Source organism: Penicillium cosmopolitanum (genome assembly GCF_028827165.1).
Source record: "Penicillium cosmopolitanum strain IBT 29677 chromosome Unknown utg000009l:1.0-9042332.0:1.0-9050551.0, whole genome shotgun sequence".
NCBI classification, from domain to species: Eukaryota; Fungi; Ascomycota; class Eurotiomycetes; order Eurotiales; family Aspergillaceae; genus Penicillium; species Penicillium cosmopolitanum.
The window spans coordinates 526,173-545,372 of NW_026622679.1; the positions used below are offsets into that span (position 1 = coordinate 526,173).

The window sequence follows — 19,200 nt, forward strand, 5'->3', positions numbered from 1 at the left end:
CCTTCATAAAGGCTTTCGAGACGAGCTCGAAAGGTAGGGGACTTGACAGGTCCTCCTTGGGGCTCTATCAAGGGATCTTTTCAAAGAGAATATAATCTTGTCAGGAGACTCCCTATCTTCTCCTTCACAACCGGTCTCAATATCTGGGACCAAAGACCGCGCGGTCCGGTCCGGTACGGTCCTGGTTGCGGTCTTTTCGGTCCCGTGCACAGGCCTATCTCGAGGTACACTACCTCTTCACTATCTAAACAACCACTTCTCTATAGTCATGACTATGTGGTCATTCCCTCTACCTGGCCCTTAGGTCTCTTCTTAATTTCGATTTGGTTAAGAGAGTCCTACCCCTTCATACACCACGTATAGATTAAAGAATTCCAGAAGCCTAGGAAAGTATTACCGAAGTATCCAAATATCAATACGAACGGGAGATAATATAGTACTAAACTAGAAGGTCCTACTAAAAGGTTCATATAGTGTTCATCAGCATAGAACTGCTACCTCATGCTCTAGAAGTTCAAAGTATGTTCGTCTAGCGGCAACGCAGTTATCGCACTTACTACTACCGTCACGAAAGTCGCACAGATTTAGATACGTACTAAACCGAGTGATATTTTTGGCGCAACAGACATAGATTGTAGGCTTTCAGAAGTCGAGACGTAGGTATTCTGTAACTTCATCACATCTAGTGAACTTATTCAAATTGTGACGCATCTGAGATTTCAACGCGAGGCTCGCGGGAGCTCCACGTTCCGCCAAAAGCCCGACAAAACAAGATCGTGAGGAATATTGGTCGTAATAGGCATCCTTAGCCTTAATCGTAGGACGATTAGAACGCACCGACTCATCCCGACTGGCGCGACTAGGGTCTCGGAATACAACGCCAGCAGGGGGGGGGATCTGATATCGTAAGGTCGTTGCTATCAGTGTCACCGTCGCCATCGCTACCAACGATGATAGGTCTCTATAATTTAGTGAGTCAACCTTGCTAAAAAAAGAGAGCCCTTATGAATCTCAGTCTAGCGCTCATTGATATTGTGATCTGTAATAGTCTTAATACTAGTTACTACGCAGCCGCAATGCAACCTGTTAAAAAGCATCTTACCGATGAATGATTCTCCTACGATCTGGTGTCAGATAGCCTGCCCTAATCTGATCTGGGTCAATCAGCAGGACCTTTCCTCCTCTGGAACGCTGTATGAAGCGGAAGCGGCTAAAGCAGTCTTTTGAATTCAATCCAACACACTAAATTCTTTCAAAGGTTTGCACTATGGCTTCCGCTGTCGGCGGTCAAAAGTCCGCTTGTAATTCCGTGAGTGACGTAATGATGGGGCGAATGGCATGGCATGTTCATCGAGAATAGAGGTTCGGCGAGGGTTATTTCTTTTACGGCACGCTGATTCGCGCATGAGTCCGCGGCCCACCATCTCCAACTCGAAGTAATTGGTGTCGCTGGAGTATTATAAAACCCTCGGCATGAATTTAGAAATTATCTGCTGGACAACTACTATCTTAAATTATATACATACCGATTTCAGCTGACTTGATCCAAGAATGGCGCCTACTCGCCGCGTTGCGATTATCCAGTGGTACATCAAGGTGTCTCCGCCAAGTCCGTAAATCAATGACGCAGATAACTAATTCGGAGACGTGCAGGAGCTGGCAACTGAAGACAACCATGCCAGAGCATGCAACTATATCCGCCAAGCAGCGGCTGACGGTGCAGAACTAGCTGTTCTCCCTGAGTAGGTGTATCTGTTTATTCTGTCCCAGAAGCCGCTGCTCACTCCGCCCAGATACCATCTAACCGGCTGGAGCCCAAACGACCCTTGCTGGGCTGTCCAAGCCGGCGAGTCAGCCAAATACCTCGTCAACTATCAGGCTCTTGCGAAGGAGCTCAAGATCTGCCTTGTCCCTGGCACTATCATTGAGAAACATGCGGTGCCCAATGGCACGGCGGTCTTCTACAACACCGCGTACTTCATCTCGAACGACGGCGCTATCCTCGGCTGCTACCGCAAGAAGAATATCTGGCACCCGGAGCGTCCGTATCTGACCTCATCGGCTCTGGAGCGCCACGAGGCAATCAACACGCCGATCGGCCGCATCGGCATGCTAATCTGCTGGGATCTGGCGTTCCCAGAGGCATTCCGCGAGTTGATCGCCGACGGCGCTGACATAGTCATTGTCCCCAGTTTTTGTAAGCCACCTCACTCCTTTTCTCGGATCTGAAATATCAGTGACTTACTCTTTCAGGGACACCACACGATGCTTCTCCGCAGACCCTTCGCCACATCCCAGCCTCGGAGGCCCTCTTCCTAGAATCCACTATCACATCCCGCTGCTTCGAGAATACCTGCGGCATCATCTTTGTTAACGCAACAGGTCCGAAGGAGAACTTCCTGGGCATGTCTCAGGTTGCGCTCCCGATGATCGGGCCGGTAGTGAAGATGGGAACAGAAGAGGGCGTTCGGGTTGTTGATATGGATCTGGAACTTCTGGATATTGCGGAGAAGACATATAAGGTTCGGCAGGACATTGGGAAGGAAGATTGGCATTATGTTTACCGGCATTCGTCGCGTAGAGGGTCCTGAATCATTGATTTGAATGTCGATCTAGAATCTTCTTCCGCATAAGACATCCGAAAAGAAATTTCAGTTTCTCATACTTCATAAAAACAAGTCCTAGAAAGCGAGGCCTTAAAAGGTGTCAGGAAGGATTTGGAAGAGATCCCAGACAAAGTTTAAATGACGTCCGGAAAGACATGTAGATAATCCATTCAAAGAACAAACAGATGCGCGTCATGGGTACCTGTTCTAGTGATCTCTGTAATCTTTGGCTGATAAAATGTATCAGAGAAAGCACAAATTCTAGTTACATTACAACATTACAATATTGCACCATGTGACTCTATAAGTGGAGAGCCATTAGATAAAAACACACGGATTGTTTTCTCAGGACCTTTTTACTCATAATAACTTATGATGCTGTAAGCCCCGCCAACAAAGGATGTCTGTACTATATGGACATCACAACCATCCCTATCCTATGGAAGTTAAGAGAATGTATATTGTTGTTTTTTAAAGAAATTAGATTATTCTTCATATTTATGAGGGGATACACGAGGCTATATAAACACGGAGAAGACTAAATTGATTTACAATCAACTTGATTTATCATATAGGTAACCCAGAAATATTTCCATGGCGCCTACACCCAGCTTCGAAATACCGTATACAATACTATATCTATAGAAAATACCTTCCAAATCATAGTTATACTACCGTATCTCATCCAATTAGTTTTTCTTATACTAGTAGTATTGATCCATCATTATAGCAGACTTTTTGTATTTTACCTATCTTTTAGGGCTACTGCCTCGTGACATGTATCTTGTGTACCTTTGATCTACAAACATCCCTCTTCCTGTTCCCTAACTTCTCCTTCTCTACTACTAGTATTCTAATCTTCCAAGTAACACTTAGGCGTGTATTGCTTTGTTCTATAAATATAATGGTTACTAAGTTGTCAGGCGAGAGACCTGTGACTTGGCAAGGATATCGGATAGTAGAGATCAGATTGGACAGTTGATGCACAGACTGATTCTTGAAGAACAAGAATCATAGTTATCGTCGTGTGTTCTAATATTGCTAGGGTTAGGGCAAACCTGCATACACGAGCGACTCGCGGGGGATTCGGCCGTGGATCGGCTTTGAATAGGAGTCTGGGGTATACTTCGAATCCCGTGACAATTGACTCACTATTCTAGCTTAATTATTATTTTAAGTAGCCCTTGGTAATATATTGGAAATTAACAGCAAGCACAAACCAATAGTCTGAGCTTGTTAGCCTATAAAATAGATATCTTTGGGTTAGGGGGGTCCTTCATCTGTCCAAAGATCTATCTTGTTTATTGATTTAGCAAGAGTTCCAAAGACTGTTTTTATCCTCTGTTCTACCTCTTTAATTGTCAACGTCTGTTCTTTTACTTAAGAGCGTAAATTTTGCGCTTGTTGAAAAGCTTTGGTAAGCTTCTGGCGAGCTTGTATAGCGCTTTTGACTGATTTCTAGTCACTGGTCCTAAAGACCTCCCTGGAAAAACGCCAGTCCTCCTTCAACTTTCTTAGAAGGAACCAGGATCTAAAGTTCGACCCAAATACAAGTGCAGCTACCCAATCTGTGGCTGATTAGATGCGGACAAAACTGGATGGATCAATATCGACGACGAACTGTGTCTGGTATAAAGCGGTGGGTCGATGGTAAACTCAGCAGTCTCAAACATTATGTAGCTCGGAATATCGACATTTACATGAGCGAGTGTCTTAAATCCTTCGCTGGGTATGTTCCGGTACTGTCCGTGGATACACTAGTTAGTTCCACTTCACAGTCCTGATTTGATACTGGATATATTATATACCGTTACTTGGAAAAATAGGTGACGTAGAGCTTTTACCGGTGCTATCTACTTGAGGAATGTCTCTTGGGGGAAATTTGTAGCTTTTCCCTATGTTCACGAATAATTAGTTTTAGTGCTTATCTCTGCCCCCTGACCATATGTGCTGGTTTATCTACCTAAGTGGTGGGTATTGTATGTGAAATGAGAAGCTGAATTTGGATTAGTATAGCTTCGCTCGCTAGGCTATCGTTGATATGATAGCCTCTTAATCAGTGGGTTATTACAGGGATTATAATACCTATATTGTAAAAGTAACATCACAACCAGACATTCTTATGTACTCTGTTTAGGACTTTTTGTCATCACGTGAGGGATTTATCTATCTTTTTTTCTTTTCTTTTCTTTTCTCCGAAATGGCCGATGCTTAACTCCTCGAGATCTAAATTCTTTAGTTTAGTCATTAAGCAGTGCCGAGGTTAAATTAACTGCACTAAACCACGAGACGGCTAGCGCGACGCAAGAACGGGCGTTCTTTCTACCGTCACTGACTTTACGGACGATTTAAGTCTGACGGCACGGCCATTACGGTAAAGTTAAACAGAACAGTCTCAGGGAGATCAGGGAAAGTCCTATGATCACACTAATATCAGTTGGGCGCACGTGGAGAAGCAGCTATGTAAATAGAGCAGTTTTCTTCGTATTAGCAGGACACTTACCATTGAGACTGCCTTCACAAGCAGGGAAGATGATGGCGGTGATTCCGTGCTTCCGCTAGGAAGAGTCGGATAGAGATGACTTGTGCCTGCTAAATATTACGAGCATCCAGTTAGAGTCGTGCATAGCTAATGCGGTATGGTATCTGATTATACTCAAATTTATGAGTCACTTCGTTGTATTAGCTTTCAAATTTCAACTACACCTTTCGGCTTCTAGCAGCATAATTAACCGTCTTTCCGCCCCCTCAATGATCCTCCGGACAACTCCATTCTGGAGTATGTCCTCTTCGTAGCTGACATTAATTACACACTGGCTATCTTTCACGCTCGCCATTGCAAAATACAACATAGGCCCAACCTGTGATTTTTGCGCTGACACAGAGAACTCAGCGCTTTCCAGTTGCCAAGGCCCAAACTATTCAAAGTTTGGTTCCACCAAACTTGACACACAAAAGGACTTCGTGACAGCAACATCTAGAACATGATATATCCCGGTCGTGATGGTCTCATCATCTTCCCCAATGGCTGTCAACCCTAAAGCGTTCGCAACTGGAAGTGGTGTGTGATGCGTGAGCATCGCAGAATCAAGGTCAGCCTTGGTTCTTTGGCTTAGCTGCCACATATGCGCAATTTGTGTATCGATAGCTGGGGACATGACACCAGCTTGGCGGTAAATATTTAGCCACTGATTAGACTGGTGACTTGATACATAATTTCCAATAATGCTAGAATACTCGGCCGGCAGGAAACGCCGTAGGTCAATTGCAAAGTATGACAGACCCAGTTTCGCTACTGGATAAACTTCACATGCAAGTGTCACATGAATCAGTGTTCCAATGAGAGCAGTGAATGAAGTCTTATGTTTCTTGCAGGCATTAAGAGATGCCTCGAGCTGTGATGGGCTGAGACAGATCCTTTTGAGCTTGGTAAGAGGCCGTTCTGGGAGAGGCACTGGGTTGTCTTTGGAGGGAAAATTGTCTTTGAAGATGACGTCGGTGAAAAAGGTATAATTCTTCCGTAAGAAGAACTTGACCAAGATAGAAAATAGATAGCTCAGTAGACCAATGTAAATGTTGAATCTCATGCCGAGGAGCCGAAAAAGAGCCATTGACTCGGGCATAAGCTCATAATTTGGCACATTGAAATCAGTCGGGAAGATATCTTCTTGGCCGCTCTCTTCTTGCTTCCTGGTGACTTTATTTAATGCAGCGAGCAGACTGCGGTGAAATATCATCCCCGACCGGCCATCACAGACTGAGTGGTGAAACACAAATAGTATTTGCGAACCATTGACCACTACTCTCCACAGTGGCTTCGTCTTATCGTCGGTATTAAACCAAGTGTTGTGCTCCACCTGCAGCAACTGAGTGAAATGCTCTTTCCCCGCCACATCATCAATGAATCTGACACAGTCTTTGAAACAAATCCTCTTCAAACGTGCTTGCCAGGTCCTTTTCCTGCCCATCTTCTTCATCGATGGCTAATCAACAAGAATTGTTGCCAAGGCTGGATGTTCGAGATCACTAAGGGAAGGGCTTTGTACACAATGGCTAGAGATAGGGGCACGTTATCTGGTCGCTTATATACCGCGCAAACGATGGTGTTTGATAAAACGCCTTGATCATGATGAATTTTGTATATGCTCTCGATCACGCCTTGTACACAGGTTAGTTTATGGTCGGGCCGAAGAAGAAGATGCGATGCTAACCTGCAGGACGGAGGAGCTCATAAACTTGAAGATCTTGACTGGATTCTAACACATTAAAATGGTCCATGATAATTAAAATCCCCGTGACGCCTTCAACAAACCCAAAGTAATTCGGAATAAGAGCAGCTGGTGAAAAGAAAGTCGCACTTTTTCCAGTTGGACGGAACAATGGGGCGGGTTGGGTTCTAGCTGGGGGGGGGGGAAATATTTTAACCCCCCAGTAGTTCAATTGGATGGATGGATGGATGATTTCATTTACCCCGACCCCTCGCGAACGATATGCAGGATTCAACAACTATATACATGTGTCTCTTCGTAATTGCCGTGTCTAATTTCCTAAGCGACCTTAATGCCTCGCCGAAGCCTTTCGTGGCTCCCTAGCCCTTCGTTCTCATGTTGTCTTCATGGTGCTCGGCTTTGAAACCGTTGTGATGCTTCAGCGAAGTCCAAGACGGCTTCCACCGTCTTCGCCTTCGAAGCATGGCTAACCTTACCTCTCTCCTCTCCTCCAGACCCTCCTAGTAGGGTTGAAATGCTGTTGAACGCCTCGCCGACCTTTTCTCGGAGCTCTCGCCGAAGTGCTCTCAGCTCTGGACAGTCTAGCAGAACATGGCTTACACTCTCGCGTTCGCCACAGACACATAGGTCATTGTCGCGGAAGCGAAACGTCTTTGCATATGTTGATAGCCAGCAGTGGCCAGTTCGCAATTGGGTGAGTAGATAAGCCCGGTTCCTCGGGAGGGAACCGTAGAGGCCACGTGTGTACTTGGCTGGCAAGGTGTTGTCAATCCGGCGCAGGTGGCTGCCAGTCTTCGACCCTTTCCATTCCTCTGCCCATTGGTCCTGAATAACTTGCCTGATATGTGCTCTCTCGCGTGATATCAAGGGACTGAACGGGTGTGTCTTGCCCGGGATGGCGGCCCAAAAGACATTAAGTAGCTTTGACAGGCCTACTTGCATAGACCACTACCCCAGTTTTTCACCCGATAATTGAGGTTTCTGGACTCTTGAGGTTCACCAGGCCTCTCACCCTGGGTGTCTCTTAGTTTGCTCCTTAAGCATACATCATGGGCAGGCCAACTAGGACGACACCGCTTCAACCGACCTAGGTCAGTCTCAGGCCCCCAGTGCGAGTGAGGTAGTTGACTCCCGTCTCTTTGTACACCGACACGCGCATCCGTCCTCTCGGGCTATACAAACAGTCTCTTGGCAGGACCCAGCCCTGCCACAGTGGCTGCCATTGTACACCACGCCCCGCGAGAGCTGTTGCTCTCGTTTCGCGTTACCTAGGGAGGTCTCCCTCCACTAGGCCGACCGTGTCTTGCAGAGAGCCCTCGTATACGCTCCAGCCGGCAGTGTATGTCGGTTGCTCTCTACTAACCAAGCTTGGTCCCCAGTGACTGGACAGGGCCGATGATTTACCCATGGCACAGCCTTAACGAGCTTCATCAGTTGCCATCAGTCAACCACCAATATCTTCCAGATTGCCCGTGTGTCTCCAAGAGGGTTGCCCGTGTCTCGGCGGTGCCCGTGTCTCGAAGGACAGCCGCACCAGAGCTTGCCCGTGGCTTCGCCTTAACGAGGTCTCCAGTAATCGACGTCTCCGAGCCTTAACGAGTTCGAGTCTTAACGAGGCCTCTGGGCCTTGAACGAGGTCTGTCCGATGTTAGCTTGACTGCCTGCGTCGCTGGTTCACTACCGCCTCGCCGCATCTCGCACGATGCGATCCCAGACCGTATGCAAGCTCAGGGGTGTCCTGTCTTCTTCCTAGGGCGACACCACTTCAACTGGTAATGCAAGACCAGCGTCTGGGCCCGAGTGCGAGTCGGGTACGAAGAAGTCGGATGGTTTTCATATGCCGTTTTCCCCTGATTTTTGGTGTGGTTGTGCGGTCGTGCCCCGCGCCCACCGCGCCGGGCCGGACCGCACAACCACGTCGGATTCACTTTGGTCTCCCCAACGGGGATTAACACCGGACACCACGAGAAGGTATGAATCCATTGTCCCAACAGCCTGGCGAGGACTGTCGCCCAGTGCGAGCTCACTGGGGGCGCGAACGGATACACACACACACACACAATTCATTAACGCCCGGCGGCGGAGCCGAGAGAGCAACTATCACTGATCTACCAATACATGCATGTTTGGGTATACGCCGTGTCTCCTTGGAGCCCATACAGTATTTCCTTCCGTATTTGCCATTTCAGCTTTCAATCTCATGGTTGGTCCCTGTGGTTAGTATTGGTTAGTAGACTGGCTTGAAGGCGCTTCTTCAAGTGTTCAACATCCTATCTTCGGTAGTTGAAGCGCGTCTACCGTCGATCACAAGGTGTCGGGGTTAGTAAGGTGAGTTTTTCTATCAGCTCGTCGGCAGGTCTAGGTGGCCTCAAGTCGGCCCGTGGCGATGGCGAATCGTATTGACGCTCGCACTGCTTCCACGTTCGGCTTCCACTTTTGATCATCGGAGGGTGACTTCCCTCCCAGGAAGAAGGACAAGTTCCCTCGGTGTGTATCGGTACATTGTAACATAATCGTCCGGTGTGTGGTCCACTTCCGACATCGAAAGAGAAAGTGGTCCACCGTTTCTCTTGCTTGTCCGCATGCACATTGATCTGTCTCGGCGGCATTGATTCGAAAGAGATATCCATTGAGTCTCGCCATGCCGGTGCGGAGCTGAGCCAGCACGCTCGCCTCTTTCCACGATAATCGGTCATACAGCTGTCGCGTGTGTTTTCCTGGGAGTGCGGTATCCACTCGACGGGAGTGTCTCCCTACGTTTTCGGGCAGCTTGCGGCTGGGGATTGCTTGGGTGCTCGCAATCTTGAGAGTCGTTGATTTCATTTTGGGAACCTGTACTTGCGGGATGGCATCTTCTTGTGTCGCGGCTCTCGCCTGCTCTTTCGCCAGACTAAGTAGTTTGTTGTCTTCGCTAGTGGGGATCCACTGGACGTTGATGTGGTTTCCATGTTTCTGCAGTCTTCTCATCAACTTGTAGATTTGACAGACAAATCCCTGGCCCGACTGTTGTCGCGGGTTCGTTAACGTCAGAGCCGCCGCTTTGTTGCTCGTGATCAGTGTAATCCGAAAGTCTTTCAATGATGCCGCAAGTGTCTTCAGTGTATGCACTATGGCGGCCAGCTCCGCGGAAAACGGATTGTGATCTGTCTTCGCACTCAACGTGACAGACAAGGTCTTCAGTCTCACTTTCCGCTGGCGTGGTGGTTGCTTTTCGATCGCCACTCCAAACCCGACCAGTTCATTCCGCGCCGAGCTGCTGAACGCGATCTGCATTGATCCTCTGGGTACAGTTGACCCCTCTGAGATAGGCTCATCATCTATTTGCACGCGTGCGTCCCATGGTGCCAGTGTAAACGGGTTGATGGTTTCCAGTGACTCCATGTCGATATTTTTCAGCGCGTCCGCTACTTGATATAGTGGCGAGCGGTGGTATCTCCTGAATTTCCTGATCCGATCTGTGCTCCTGCGGAGAGGATTGGTTTCTGGTAGTGTGTGGAGGTCTGTCCACATCTTCACGGCTCGTCTCCAGAATCGGTGTCGTGCCGTGGCGATATGGGCCTCCGCCTCCGCTACGCTGGTCGCAACGGTGAGGAATGTGCCCACAATTGCTTGCGCTCCTAGCCTTTGTACCCTGTTGATCGGTCCCATGTTTTGATTCTTGAAGGCGTGCATCCAGACGTTCGAGGCATAGTCCACCGCTGGGGCTACTGTCGATGAGAACAGCTGCCGCGCTGTCGCTGGCGAGAGACCTCGAAGTCGTCGAAGCTCTATCGCTGCCTCTAGGCCTTTGGACGCTGCCCTGGCAATATGTTCCTTGTACTTCAATCGCGTGTCTATCAGGACCCCGAGGATCTTAACCTTGTTCTTAGGCACGACCGTCTGTCCCTTGATAGTGAATGGCTCTCGATCTACTTTGCGAGCCTTGGGTGCGAAATGTATAATTACCGTTTTGTCCGCTTCAAAAGTTGCCCCGCTCCTCTTCTCCCAGTCGAGCGCTTCATTGACGATGGCCGTGATGCCGTCCCGATTACTCTGCACAGTTGGTCCTGTCACCTACGCGGTAAAGTCATCCACGAACGCGATTGCTCCTCCTTGGCTGTCGATCTGTCTCTGTACGAGGTCGGCATTGAAGAAAAGAAAAAGGATTGGAGACAGGGGCGAACCCTGAGGCAGTCCAGCCTGTGGCAGGTGCTGGACCTCAGAGATTTGCCCATTAACTTGAATGGACGCTGTCCGTTGGGAGCAGAACGCCTCAACCTAACCAAGAAGGTCTTCTGGTATTCCTCGCGCCTTCATTCTCTGGAGCAGTCGTTCTTTGCAGACCCCATTATAGGCTCCTTTGACATCGAAGCTGATCAAACTCAGCACCCGTCGGCCGCGCCATGCTGTGTAAATCTGCTCCTGCAAAAGCAGGAGTGCCTGTTCCGCGGACCGCTGCTTTTGAGCCCCGAAGTGGCTGGTCGGGAGCAGGCCGTGGGTCTCTACTGCGTGCGAGATCCTTTCTGCCACCACTGACTCCAGGATCTTGCCTAGCGTTGCGAGGAGTGAGATCGGTCTCTACGCCTTAGCAATAGTGTAGTCTTCCTTGCTCGGTTTCTTCAGTGGGATGATCTTTACGTGTCTCCATTGTTTCGGCAGTGTGCCTTCTTCCAGTGACGCCCGGAAGAGATCGAGGACCCGGTGTTTGACCGTCGGCCAGGTCATCTTCTACACGATGGCCGGCAGACCATCCTCACCTGGCGCCTTCTAAGACTTCGTTGCGAGCAACTGCCTCTCTACCTCTTCCATAGTGATGACCGGCATCTCGACCGGCGCTCTTTGTAGTCTTGTTCCTTCGTCTTTAATGTTCTCCGGCAAGGGCGGGAAGAATTTGGTCAGAAGTTCTTCGGCTTGTTCCTTATGGTCAGTGGTAACCGTTCCGTCTGCTCGTAGAAGCTGCGGAACTTTCCCGAAGGCTGTATCTTCTCCTGACTTTAGGTATTGAGCAGCTTTCCAAATGTTGTCGTTGTCGGCCAGAAAGTCATTCCAGTGCTTCTTCTTTTGTTTCCGAATTGCGTCATGGTATTGCTTCGCGGTGCTTGCGGCCATGTCCTCCAGCTGCGGCACCTTTCGTCCTGCTCGTCGCTCCGAGCGGGCGTGGTTTCTCTAATATGTGTATATCTGACGGAGTTGCGTCAGGTCCGCCGTCCACCATCGCTTTGCGTATGGTGACGGTTTGGCTCTCGGCGTCAACGCGCGAACTGCTTCCGACACCGCGGACATGAGCCGGTCGGTTTTTTGCTGCACTGAGCCTCCCCCCGGGGTGGCAGCTAGCGTTCCTGCAATTCTAGCATTGATCTCCTTCTACGGTGCGTTCTTCAGAAGTAGCCGCTCCGTCTGCTTCGGAGCTGTCCAAGGAGCATCGAAGACCGTCTCAATGGTCCGGTGGTCTGAGCCGTGCTCTATTCCATGTACCGCACATTTGATCATCGAGTCCGTCAAGTTTTCCGAGGCGAGAACGAGGTCGATCGTCGACTCGCAGTCCCCGGAATATCCTCCACCGTGCTATGTCTTGGTGCCTCGTTTGAGCAGGCTGCTGAGTCTAAATTCATTCATAAGGTCGATGATCGGATCCGCTTCGCCTTGCCTGACTGAGGACACCTCGTCTCCTCCCCACAGTTGATCATGGCGGTTAAAGTCCCCTATGATCATGATCTCCACCACCGTTCCCGAGTCTTGTCGTACTTTAGTGATTGCTTTTCTGAGATGATTGCATGCATCGTTCAACGCAGCGGCATCGCCTCCTTCTACATAAACCGATGCTATCAAAATCCGTTGCTCAGGAAGCCGAATCACAGCCGCTGTTAGGTCCGGCGACTCGATCTGTACTTGCTCCGTTTCCACATCCTTATTTACCCACAGTATGCTTCGAATCGCCCATCTCCCTTCTCTCCACGTGGAGGGGACCATCTTAGTCCATTGATGATGTTCCATCGGGGTGGTCAAGAGCCGGCCTTGAATCCTCCTCGCCTGGGGCTCCTGGATCGCTAGTGCCACTGCGTTTGCGGTATCTTGGTCGTTCATAAGGCTTTTATGCACCTCACCCTGTTTCCTCACATTCAGTTGCATCACTCGGAGCGTTTTATTCATTGCGTGGCGGATAGAGCTTCCGACAGTTTCTGCTGAACGATTCATGAGGGCCTCCGCATGGAACGCACCTTGGAACTGTCTGGTCGCAGTTACTGTGGCGATGGCCTTCTACGGCGCACTTTGCGCATCTCTGGGCATTCTTGCACTGAAAAGCCTTGTGCCCAATCTCCTGGCACTTATAGCATTGCATCGGTCGTGGTCGATGCTCGAAGGTGCTGGTCACGCCGGATTCTCCCCCAGCATGGAAGTATCCGTCGGCTAGCAGTCTCCGTGCGTCACTACCTTTAGTGAGGTAGACGACCATTGACCCATATGCTTTTGCGCTCTCCCTCTTGCTAAGCCATGCGATTTTTGCAACGGTGGCTTCGTTCTCCTCGCTGAAGGCGGCTGCGGCTCCGGCACGGATCTCATCTTTTTCATCCAGAACTGCGGCTTTATTTACGCTGTCAACTTTGATAGGGTAAAGCTCATCCCGGAGCACCTGTGCCCCTGCGCCGATCTTGGCTTCCGCTACTTTCTTAACCAGCTGATGCTCGGCCTCGTCGCGGCACGCTATTCTGATCCGGTTCGTGTTCTTTGGGTCCACAGTGACAGCGCGACAACGCCAATGCGTGTGGTCTGCCGTCGCTCGGATCTCTGTCTCGACTGCCGCCCGGATAGAGCCTGCAGACATCCTCTCGTTTTCGTTCTCTGCCATCCTGGAGGTGTCGATTGTGCAATAGAGTGTGTCGGTGAGCGTGGTTGGTGTTGTGTTCGATGTCGAGAGGCTCCGTATATTACTCGGGTGGCTGAGCGGGGGAGTGCGGGCGACATCGGCATAGGACGGGGATCCTGTGAAGGCGGGAGCGCTGATTTCTTCACGTAGGGATTGGATTTCTCGGAGGATTTCATCGTGACCAGTCTGGGCGTACGCTTCGGAGTTGCACTGCGATGTCGGGGTCCTGTCTGTCAGGTTCTGTAGCTCGTCCCGGACCCCAGCGAGGGCAGCACCGAACTCTGCTTTGGCTTTTTGTAGTTCTTCCTTGTGCAACTCGTCTCGTAGCCTGATTTCTGTCCTGAGTTTGGCGATCTCTTTTACCAAATCGTTCACATCGAGGTTGTCGCTCTCAGTCGCGGAGTCATCCGAAGCTGCCTTATCAGGCTGAGATTCGGGTCCAGTCCTCTTCTTTTGCTGAGGTCGCGTCTGCCTCTGTTCATTGTCGGTTTCTTGTTCTTGAGCATAGATTCGGGGTGGTCTGGTGATGCGTTTCGGTCTTGCCAGTCGCGGTGGCGAAGCTTCGCGTTCGTCGCGGTCGGGCGGCTCAGGGGTTCGCATCGCGGCCCGTCCCGCCATCACTCTCAATCAGTACAGGAAATCGGTATTGTCGCCACGTGTGTTCTTTCCTGGATACAGGGCTCCCGAGAGGTCATACAGTACGTCGCGAAACTGTCGCCACTCTCTAAGCAGCCAGCTGATGATCGCGAACGGATACAGTCGGATGGATGGATGGATGATTTCATTTACCCGAACCCCTCGCGAACGATATGCAGGATTCAACAACTATATACATGTGTCTCTTCGTAATTGCCGTGTCTAATTTCCTAAGCGACCTTAATGCCTCGCCGAAGCCTTTCGTGGCTCCCTAGCCCTTCGTTCTCATGTTGTCTTCATGGTGCTCGGCTTTGAAACCGTTGTGATGCTTCAGCGAAGTCCAAGACGGCTTCCACCGTCTTCGCCTTCGAAGCATGGCTAACCTTACCTCTCTCCTCTCCTCCAGACCCTCCTAGTAGGGTTGAAATGCTGTTGAACGCCTCGCCGACCTTTTCTCGGAGCTCTCGCCGAAGTGCTCTCAGCTCTGGACAGTCTAGCAGAACATGGCTTACACTCTCGCGTTCGCCACAGACACATAGGTCATTGTCGCGGAAGCGAAACGTCTTTGCATATGTTGATAGCCAGCAGTGGCCAGTTCGCAATTGGGTGAGTAGATAAGCCCGGTTCCTCGGGAGGGAACCGTAGAGGCCACGTGTGTACTTGGCTGGCAAGGTGTTGTCAATCCGGCGCAGGTGGCTGCCAGTCTTCGACCCTTTCCATTCCTCTGCCCATTGGTCCTGAATAACTTGCCTGATATGTGCTCTCTCGCGTGATATCAAGGGACTGAACGGGTGTGTCTTGCCCAAAAGACATTAAGTAGCTTCGACAGGCCTACTTGCATAGACCACTACCCCAGTTTTTCACCCGATAATGAGGCTTCTGGACTCTCGAGGTTCACCAGGCCTCTCACCCTGGGTGTCTCTTAGTTTGCTCCTTAAGCATACATCACGGGCAGGCCAACTAGGACGACACCGCTTCAACCGACCGAGGTCAGTGTCAGGCCCCCCAGTGCGAGTGAGGTAGTTGACTCCCGTCTCTTTGTACACCGACACGCGCATCCGTCCTCTCAGGCTATACAGACAGTCTCTTGACAGGGCCCACCCCTGCCACAGTGGCTGCCATTGTACACCACGCCCCGCGAAAGCTTGCGCTCTCGTTTCGCGTTACCTAGGGAGGTCTCCCTCCACTAGGCCGACCGTGTCTTGCAGAGAGCCCTCGTATACACTCCAGCCGGCAGTGTATGTCGGTTGCTCCCTACTAACCAAGCTTGGTCCCCAGCGACTGAACAGGGCCGATGATTTACCCGTGGCACAGCCTTAACGAGCTTCATCAGTTGCCATCAGCCAACCACCAATATCTTCCAGATTGCCCGTGTGTCTCCCAAGAGGGTTGCCCGTGTCTCGGCGGTGCCCGTGTCTCGCAGAACAGCCGTGCTAGAGCTTACCCGTAGCTTCGCCTTAACGAGGTCTCCAGCGAACGACGTCTCCGAGCCTTAACGAGTTCGAGTCTTAACGAGGCCTCTGGGCCTTGAACGAGGTCTGTCCGATGTTAGCTTGACTGCCTGCGTCGCTGGTCCAAAAGACATTAAGTAGCTTCGACAGGCCTACTTGCATAGACCACTACCCCAGTTTTTCACCCGATAATGAGGCTTCTGGACTCTCGAGGTTCACCAGGCCTCTCACCCTGGGTGTCTCTTAGTTTGCTCCTTAAGCATACATCACGGGCAGGCCAACTAGGACGACACCGCTTCAACCGACCGAGGTCAGTGTCAGGCCCCCAGTGCGAGTGAGGTAGTTGACTCCCGTCTCTTTGTACACCGACACGCGCATCCGTCCTCTCAGGCTATACAGACAGTCTCTTGACAGGGCCCACCCCTGCCACAGTGGCTGCCATTGTACACCACGCCCCGCGAAAGCTTGCGCTCTCGTTTCGCGTTACCTAGGGAGGTCTCCCTCCACTAGGCCGACCGTGTCTTGCAGAGAGCCCTCGTATACACTCCAGCCGGCAGTGTATGTCGGTTGCTCCCTACTAACCAAGCTTGGTCCCCAGCGACTGAACAGGGCCGATGATTTACCCGTGGCACAGCCTTAACGAGCTTCATCAGTTGCCATCAGCCAACCACCAATATCTTCCAGATTGCCCGTGTGTCTTCCAAGAGGGTTGCCCGTGTCTCGGCGGTGCCCGTGTCTCGCAGAACAGCCGTGCTAGAGCTTACCCGTAGCTTCGCCTTAACGAGGTCTCCAGCGAACGACGTCTCCGAGCCTTAACGAGTTCGAGTCTTAACGAGGCCTCTGGGCCTTGAACGAGGTCTGTCCGATGTTAGCTTGACTGCCTGCGTCGCTGGTTCACTACCGCCTCGCCGCATCTCGCACGATGCGATCCCAGACCGTATACAAGCTCAGGGGTGTCCTGTCTTCTTCCTAGGGCGACACCACTTCGACTGGTAATGCAAGACCAGCGTCTGGGCCCGAGTGCGAGTCGGGTAAGAAGAAGTCGGATGGTTTTCATATGCCGTTTTCCCCTGATTTTTGGTGTGGTTGTGCGGTCGTGCCCCGCGCCCACCGCGCCGGGCCGGACCGCACAACCACGGCGGATTCACTTTGGTCTCCCCAACGGGGATTAACACCGGACACCACGAGAAGGTATGAATCCATTGTCCCAACAGCCTGGCGAGGACTGTCGCCCAGTGCGAGCTCACTGGGGGCAACGGATACAGTCGATAGCGAAAACGGCTTCTACCCTCCTGATCGCTTTTCTCTTCTCGGGCCCCACTGCCAAGGCCTTAGCGTGGATCCTTTATTGATTGATTGATTTTTACTTTTTGCTCATCTCAAATGAGAATGGTGAAACTACTTTTGTGGAGTCGATTGGACATGTGGGCCAAAGTCAGCAACCGGCGGTATTGAAATTGATGGTCATCGCGGACCTGCCGCATGCTACGGAGGGCACAAGGTGCACTGACGCGTCGCAGCGCGTCGCGTAGAACACATGTGCCACGCCCATACTGAGAGTAACATCAGCGGCTACGTTTGAAGTCAACAGGCACGTCTTCTCCACCATGTATCACAAACCTCGACCTGGCATCTTTCGAATCACAATTGGGCCATTGCGACCGTCGCGGCAATCGACTGGCCGTACTTGCGAGGCTGCTTCTGCCGGCGAGTCCGTGCCACTCGGTGGTGAAATCGAGGAGGCATTTGGTCGGATTGCGGCTGCCTTGAGCATAGCATCGGGGGAAATAGCCAACTTCATCATAGCGACCTGACAGCATGGTTATTTGGTTTCCAAAATCTCTTAGTGGTGAAAATGTATTTTCCGGCTCAGGTCATGGTGGCAGCTTTGCATCACCGTCTGCATTGGGACACGGCCAAAGAAATTTGCCGTTGGATACACTCGATCTAGCACCAATTATTACCCGCTGGCGCAAGATGGGTGTTCGCAACTTACCTTGCTCGCGGCCTAGATGAGATTCCCAATAACAGTTACAATACGCTACCCCGATCGGACTCCTAGGAACGGCCGAACCAGGGCTGTGTTTCACTGCCTATGTCAGCATGATTTCCAGTGAATGAGGGTGGTACAGACTTGCCGTCAATATAGTCTGGCATCAGCATAGGAAAACCAGAGACGAGGTAGCAGGCGTTGGCTCGATCACACGTATACGAGGGCCCGGGATCACCCCGTACCGCGGGAATGGATGTGGGCAATATCTGTCAATGCATAGCTGTTTCGTCTTTGCTGTTCGTGCGCCAGGCAAATATTCAACTGTGTCAGGACAAAGTGCCATCTTGACAATCCATTCAAGAAGTTCTTGCAGCTCAAAGTTGCTAGCAGGGCCGGAGTCGAGTATATTGCTCCTTTGGTCGCAGCTTCATCTACACCAGGGAAGATATTGAAGTATTTACCTGAAAAAAAATCAGACATGGGGCAGTGGCTCTAGATGAGGACGTCAAAGTAAATGCTGAAGCTCGTTCAACTGTCATGACGGTGCTTTGGTCAAGTTATATGCTTCTTATTGCCTTACTGAATTGGTATTTGCGTCGACTTGATCTTGGCTTACTCACAAACCACAATGGGCATGGAGCTGGGCAGTTTTACATTTTCATGCTCACCATCGCCATCAATGGGATCTGGGTGGTCGAATCACACCGTTTCGGACTTTTTCTCAGCCCTCTATTCAGGTAAGCTCTACGAATTTGCTTAAATTTTCAGTGAGCCCCAACTAATAGCAATGGATATAGTTCGATCCCATTTGCTATGGCGTCCACTAGGTTTGGATGAGATAAGAACTAATTATGCCACTTTACTTTGATGTCTATATAATTGTGAGCAGAGAAAGGTCATTTTGCTATCCACTACCACGAGCACTAAACCCGTCTATTGCCAAGTCACTCCCAATAGGACTTCTTATCGCATACATGCCGGTCATGAGGAAATTCCTGCCATTCATTAACCAAAAATAAATCCAAAGCAGCCTTCACAATGACCGGGCAACTTCGATTTTTCAAATCGGAAGCCGCGTCTTCAAGAGTTCTTCAGCGGGACTTTTAGTTGGTCACATTCACTTCCAAAGTCGTGACCTGAAGTACCTCACTCGTTTCTATGGCTTCCTCGTTCTCTTGGCAGCTTTTTCTCATGCAATATTCATGAGTCAACTTTTCCCACGATCTATCGCTGTTATCTCTTTCTTCAAGCTCACTACCTCATGGGAGCTCGGTCAGCTTGGATGTTTAAGTTTGTTATCATGGGTTGGTGCCTGTTTACGGTTTGGGATATGCGCCGCGTATATTTAACCCGGCCTCCTTTGGTCGCTAGTTTCGTTGTTATCAATACAGTCGCTCTCCTTATGGATCCAGCTGCTCTACTCGCCGGATTTTTGGGGTGG

General features: G+C 50.5%; 4 protein-coding genes across 4 annotated transcripts; 1 reads left to right on the forward strand and 3 right to left on the reverse strand.

The window, feature by feature from the left end:
* Positions 1-1,551: 1,551 nt before the first annotated feature.
* Positions 1,552-2,591, forward strand: N7509_008292 (carbon-nitrogen hydrolase family protein; the record flags this gene model as incomplete). Its single annotated transcript, XM_056632929.1, has 4 exons — positions 1,552-1,596; positions 1,654-1,742; positions 1,794-2,197; positions 2,254-2,591. 4 exons carry the CDS (start codon positions 1,552-1,554, stop codon positions 2,589-2,591), a joined length of 876 nt encoding a protein of 291 aa, XP_056483549.1.
* Positions 2,592-5,524: 2,933 nt separating this feature from the next.
* Positions 5,525-6,583, reverse strand: N7509_008293 (uncharacterized protein; the record flags this gene model as incomplete). Its single annotated transcript, XM_056632930.1, has 1 exon — positions 5,525-6,583. One exon carries the CDS (start codon positions 6,581-6,583, stop codon positions 5,525-5,527), a length of 1,059 nt encoding a protein of 352 aa, XP_056483550.1.
* Positions 6,584-9,193: 2,610 nt separating this feature from the next.
* N7509_008294 (uncharacterized protein) lies at positions 9,194-11,923 on the reverse strand (the record flags this gene model as incomplete). The annotated part of the gene is made up of 2 exons (XM_056632931.1): positions 9,194-10,888; positions 11,615-11,923. 2 exons carry the CDS (start codon positions 11,921-11,923, stop codon positions 9,194-9,196), a joined length of 2,004 nt encoding a protein of 667 aa, XP_056483551.1.
* A 456-nt stretch (positions 11,924-12,379) lies between these two features.
* N7509_008295 (uncharacterized protein) lies at positions 12,380-14,297 on the reverse strand (the record flags this gene model as incomplete). Its single annotated transcript, XM_056632932.1, has 2 exons — positions 12,380-13,043; positions 13,084-14,297. 2 exons carry the CDS (start codon positions 14,295-14,297, stop codon positions 12,380-12,382), a joined length of 1,878 nt encoding a protein of 625 aa, XP_056483552.1.
* Between the last annotated feature and the right edge of the window lie 4,903 nt (positions 14,298-19,200).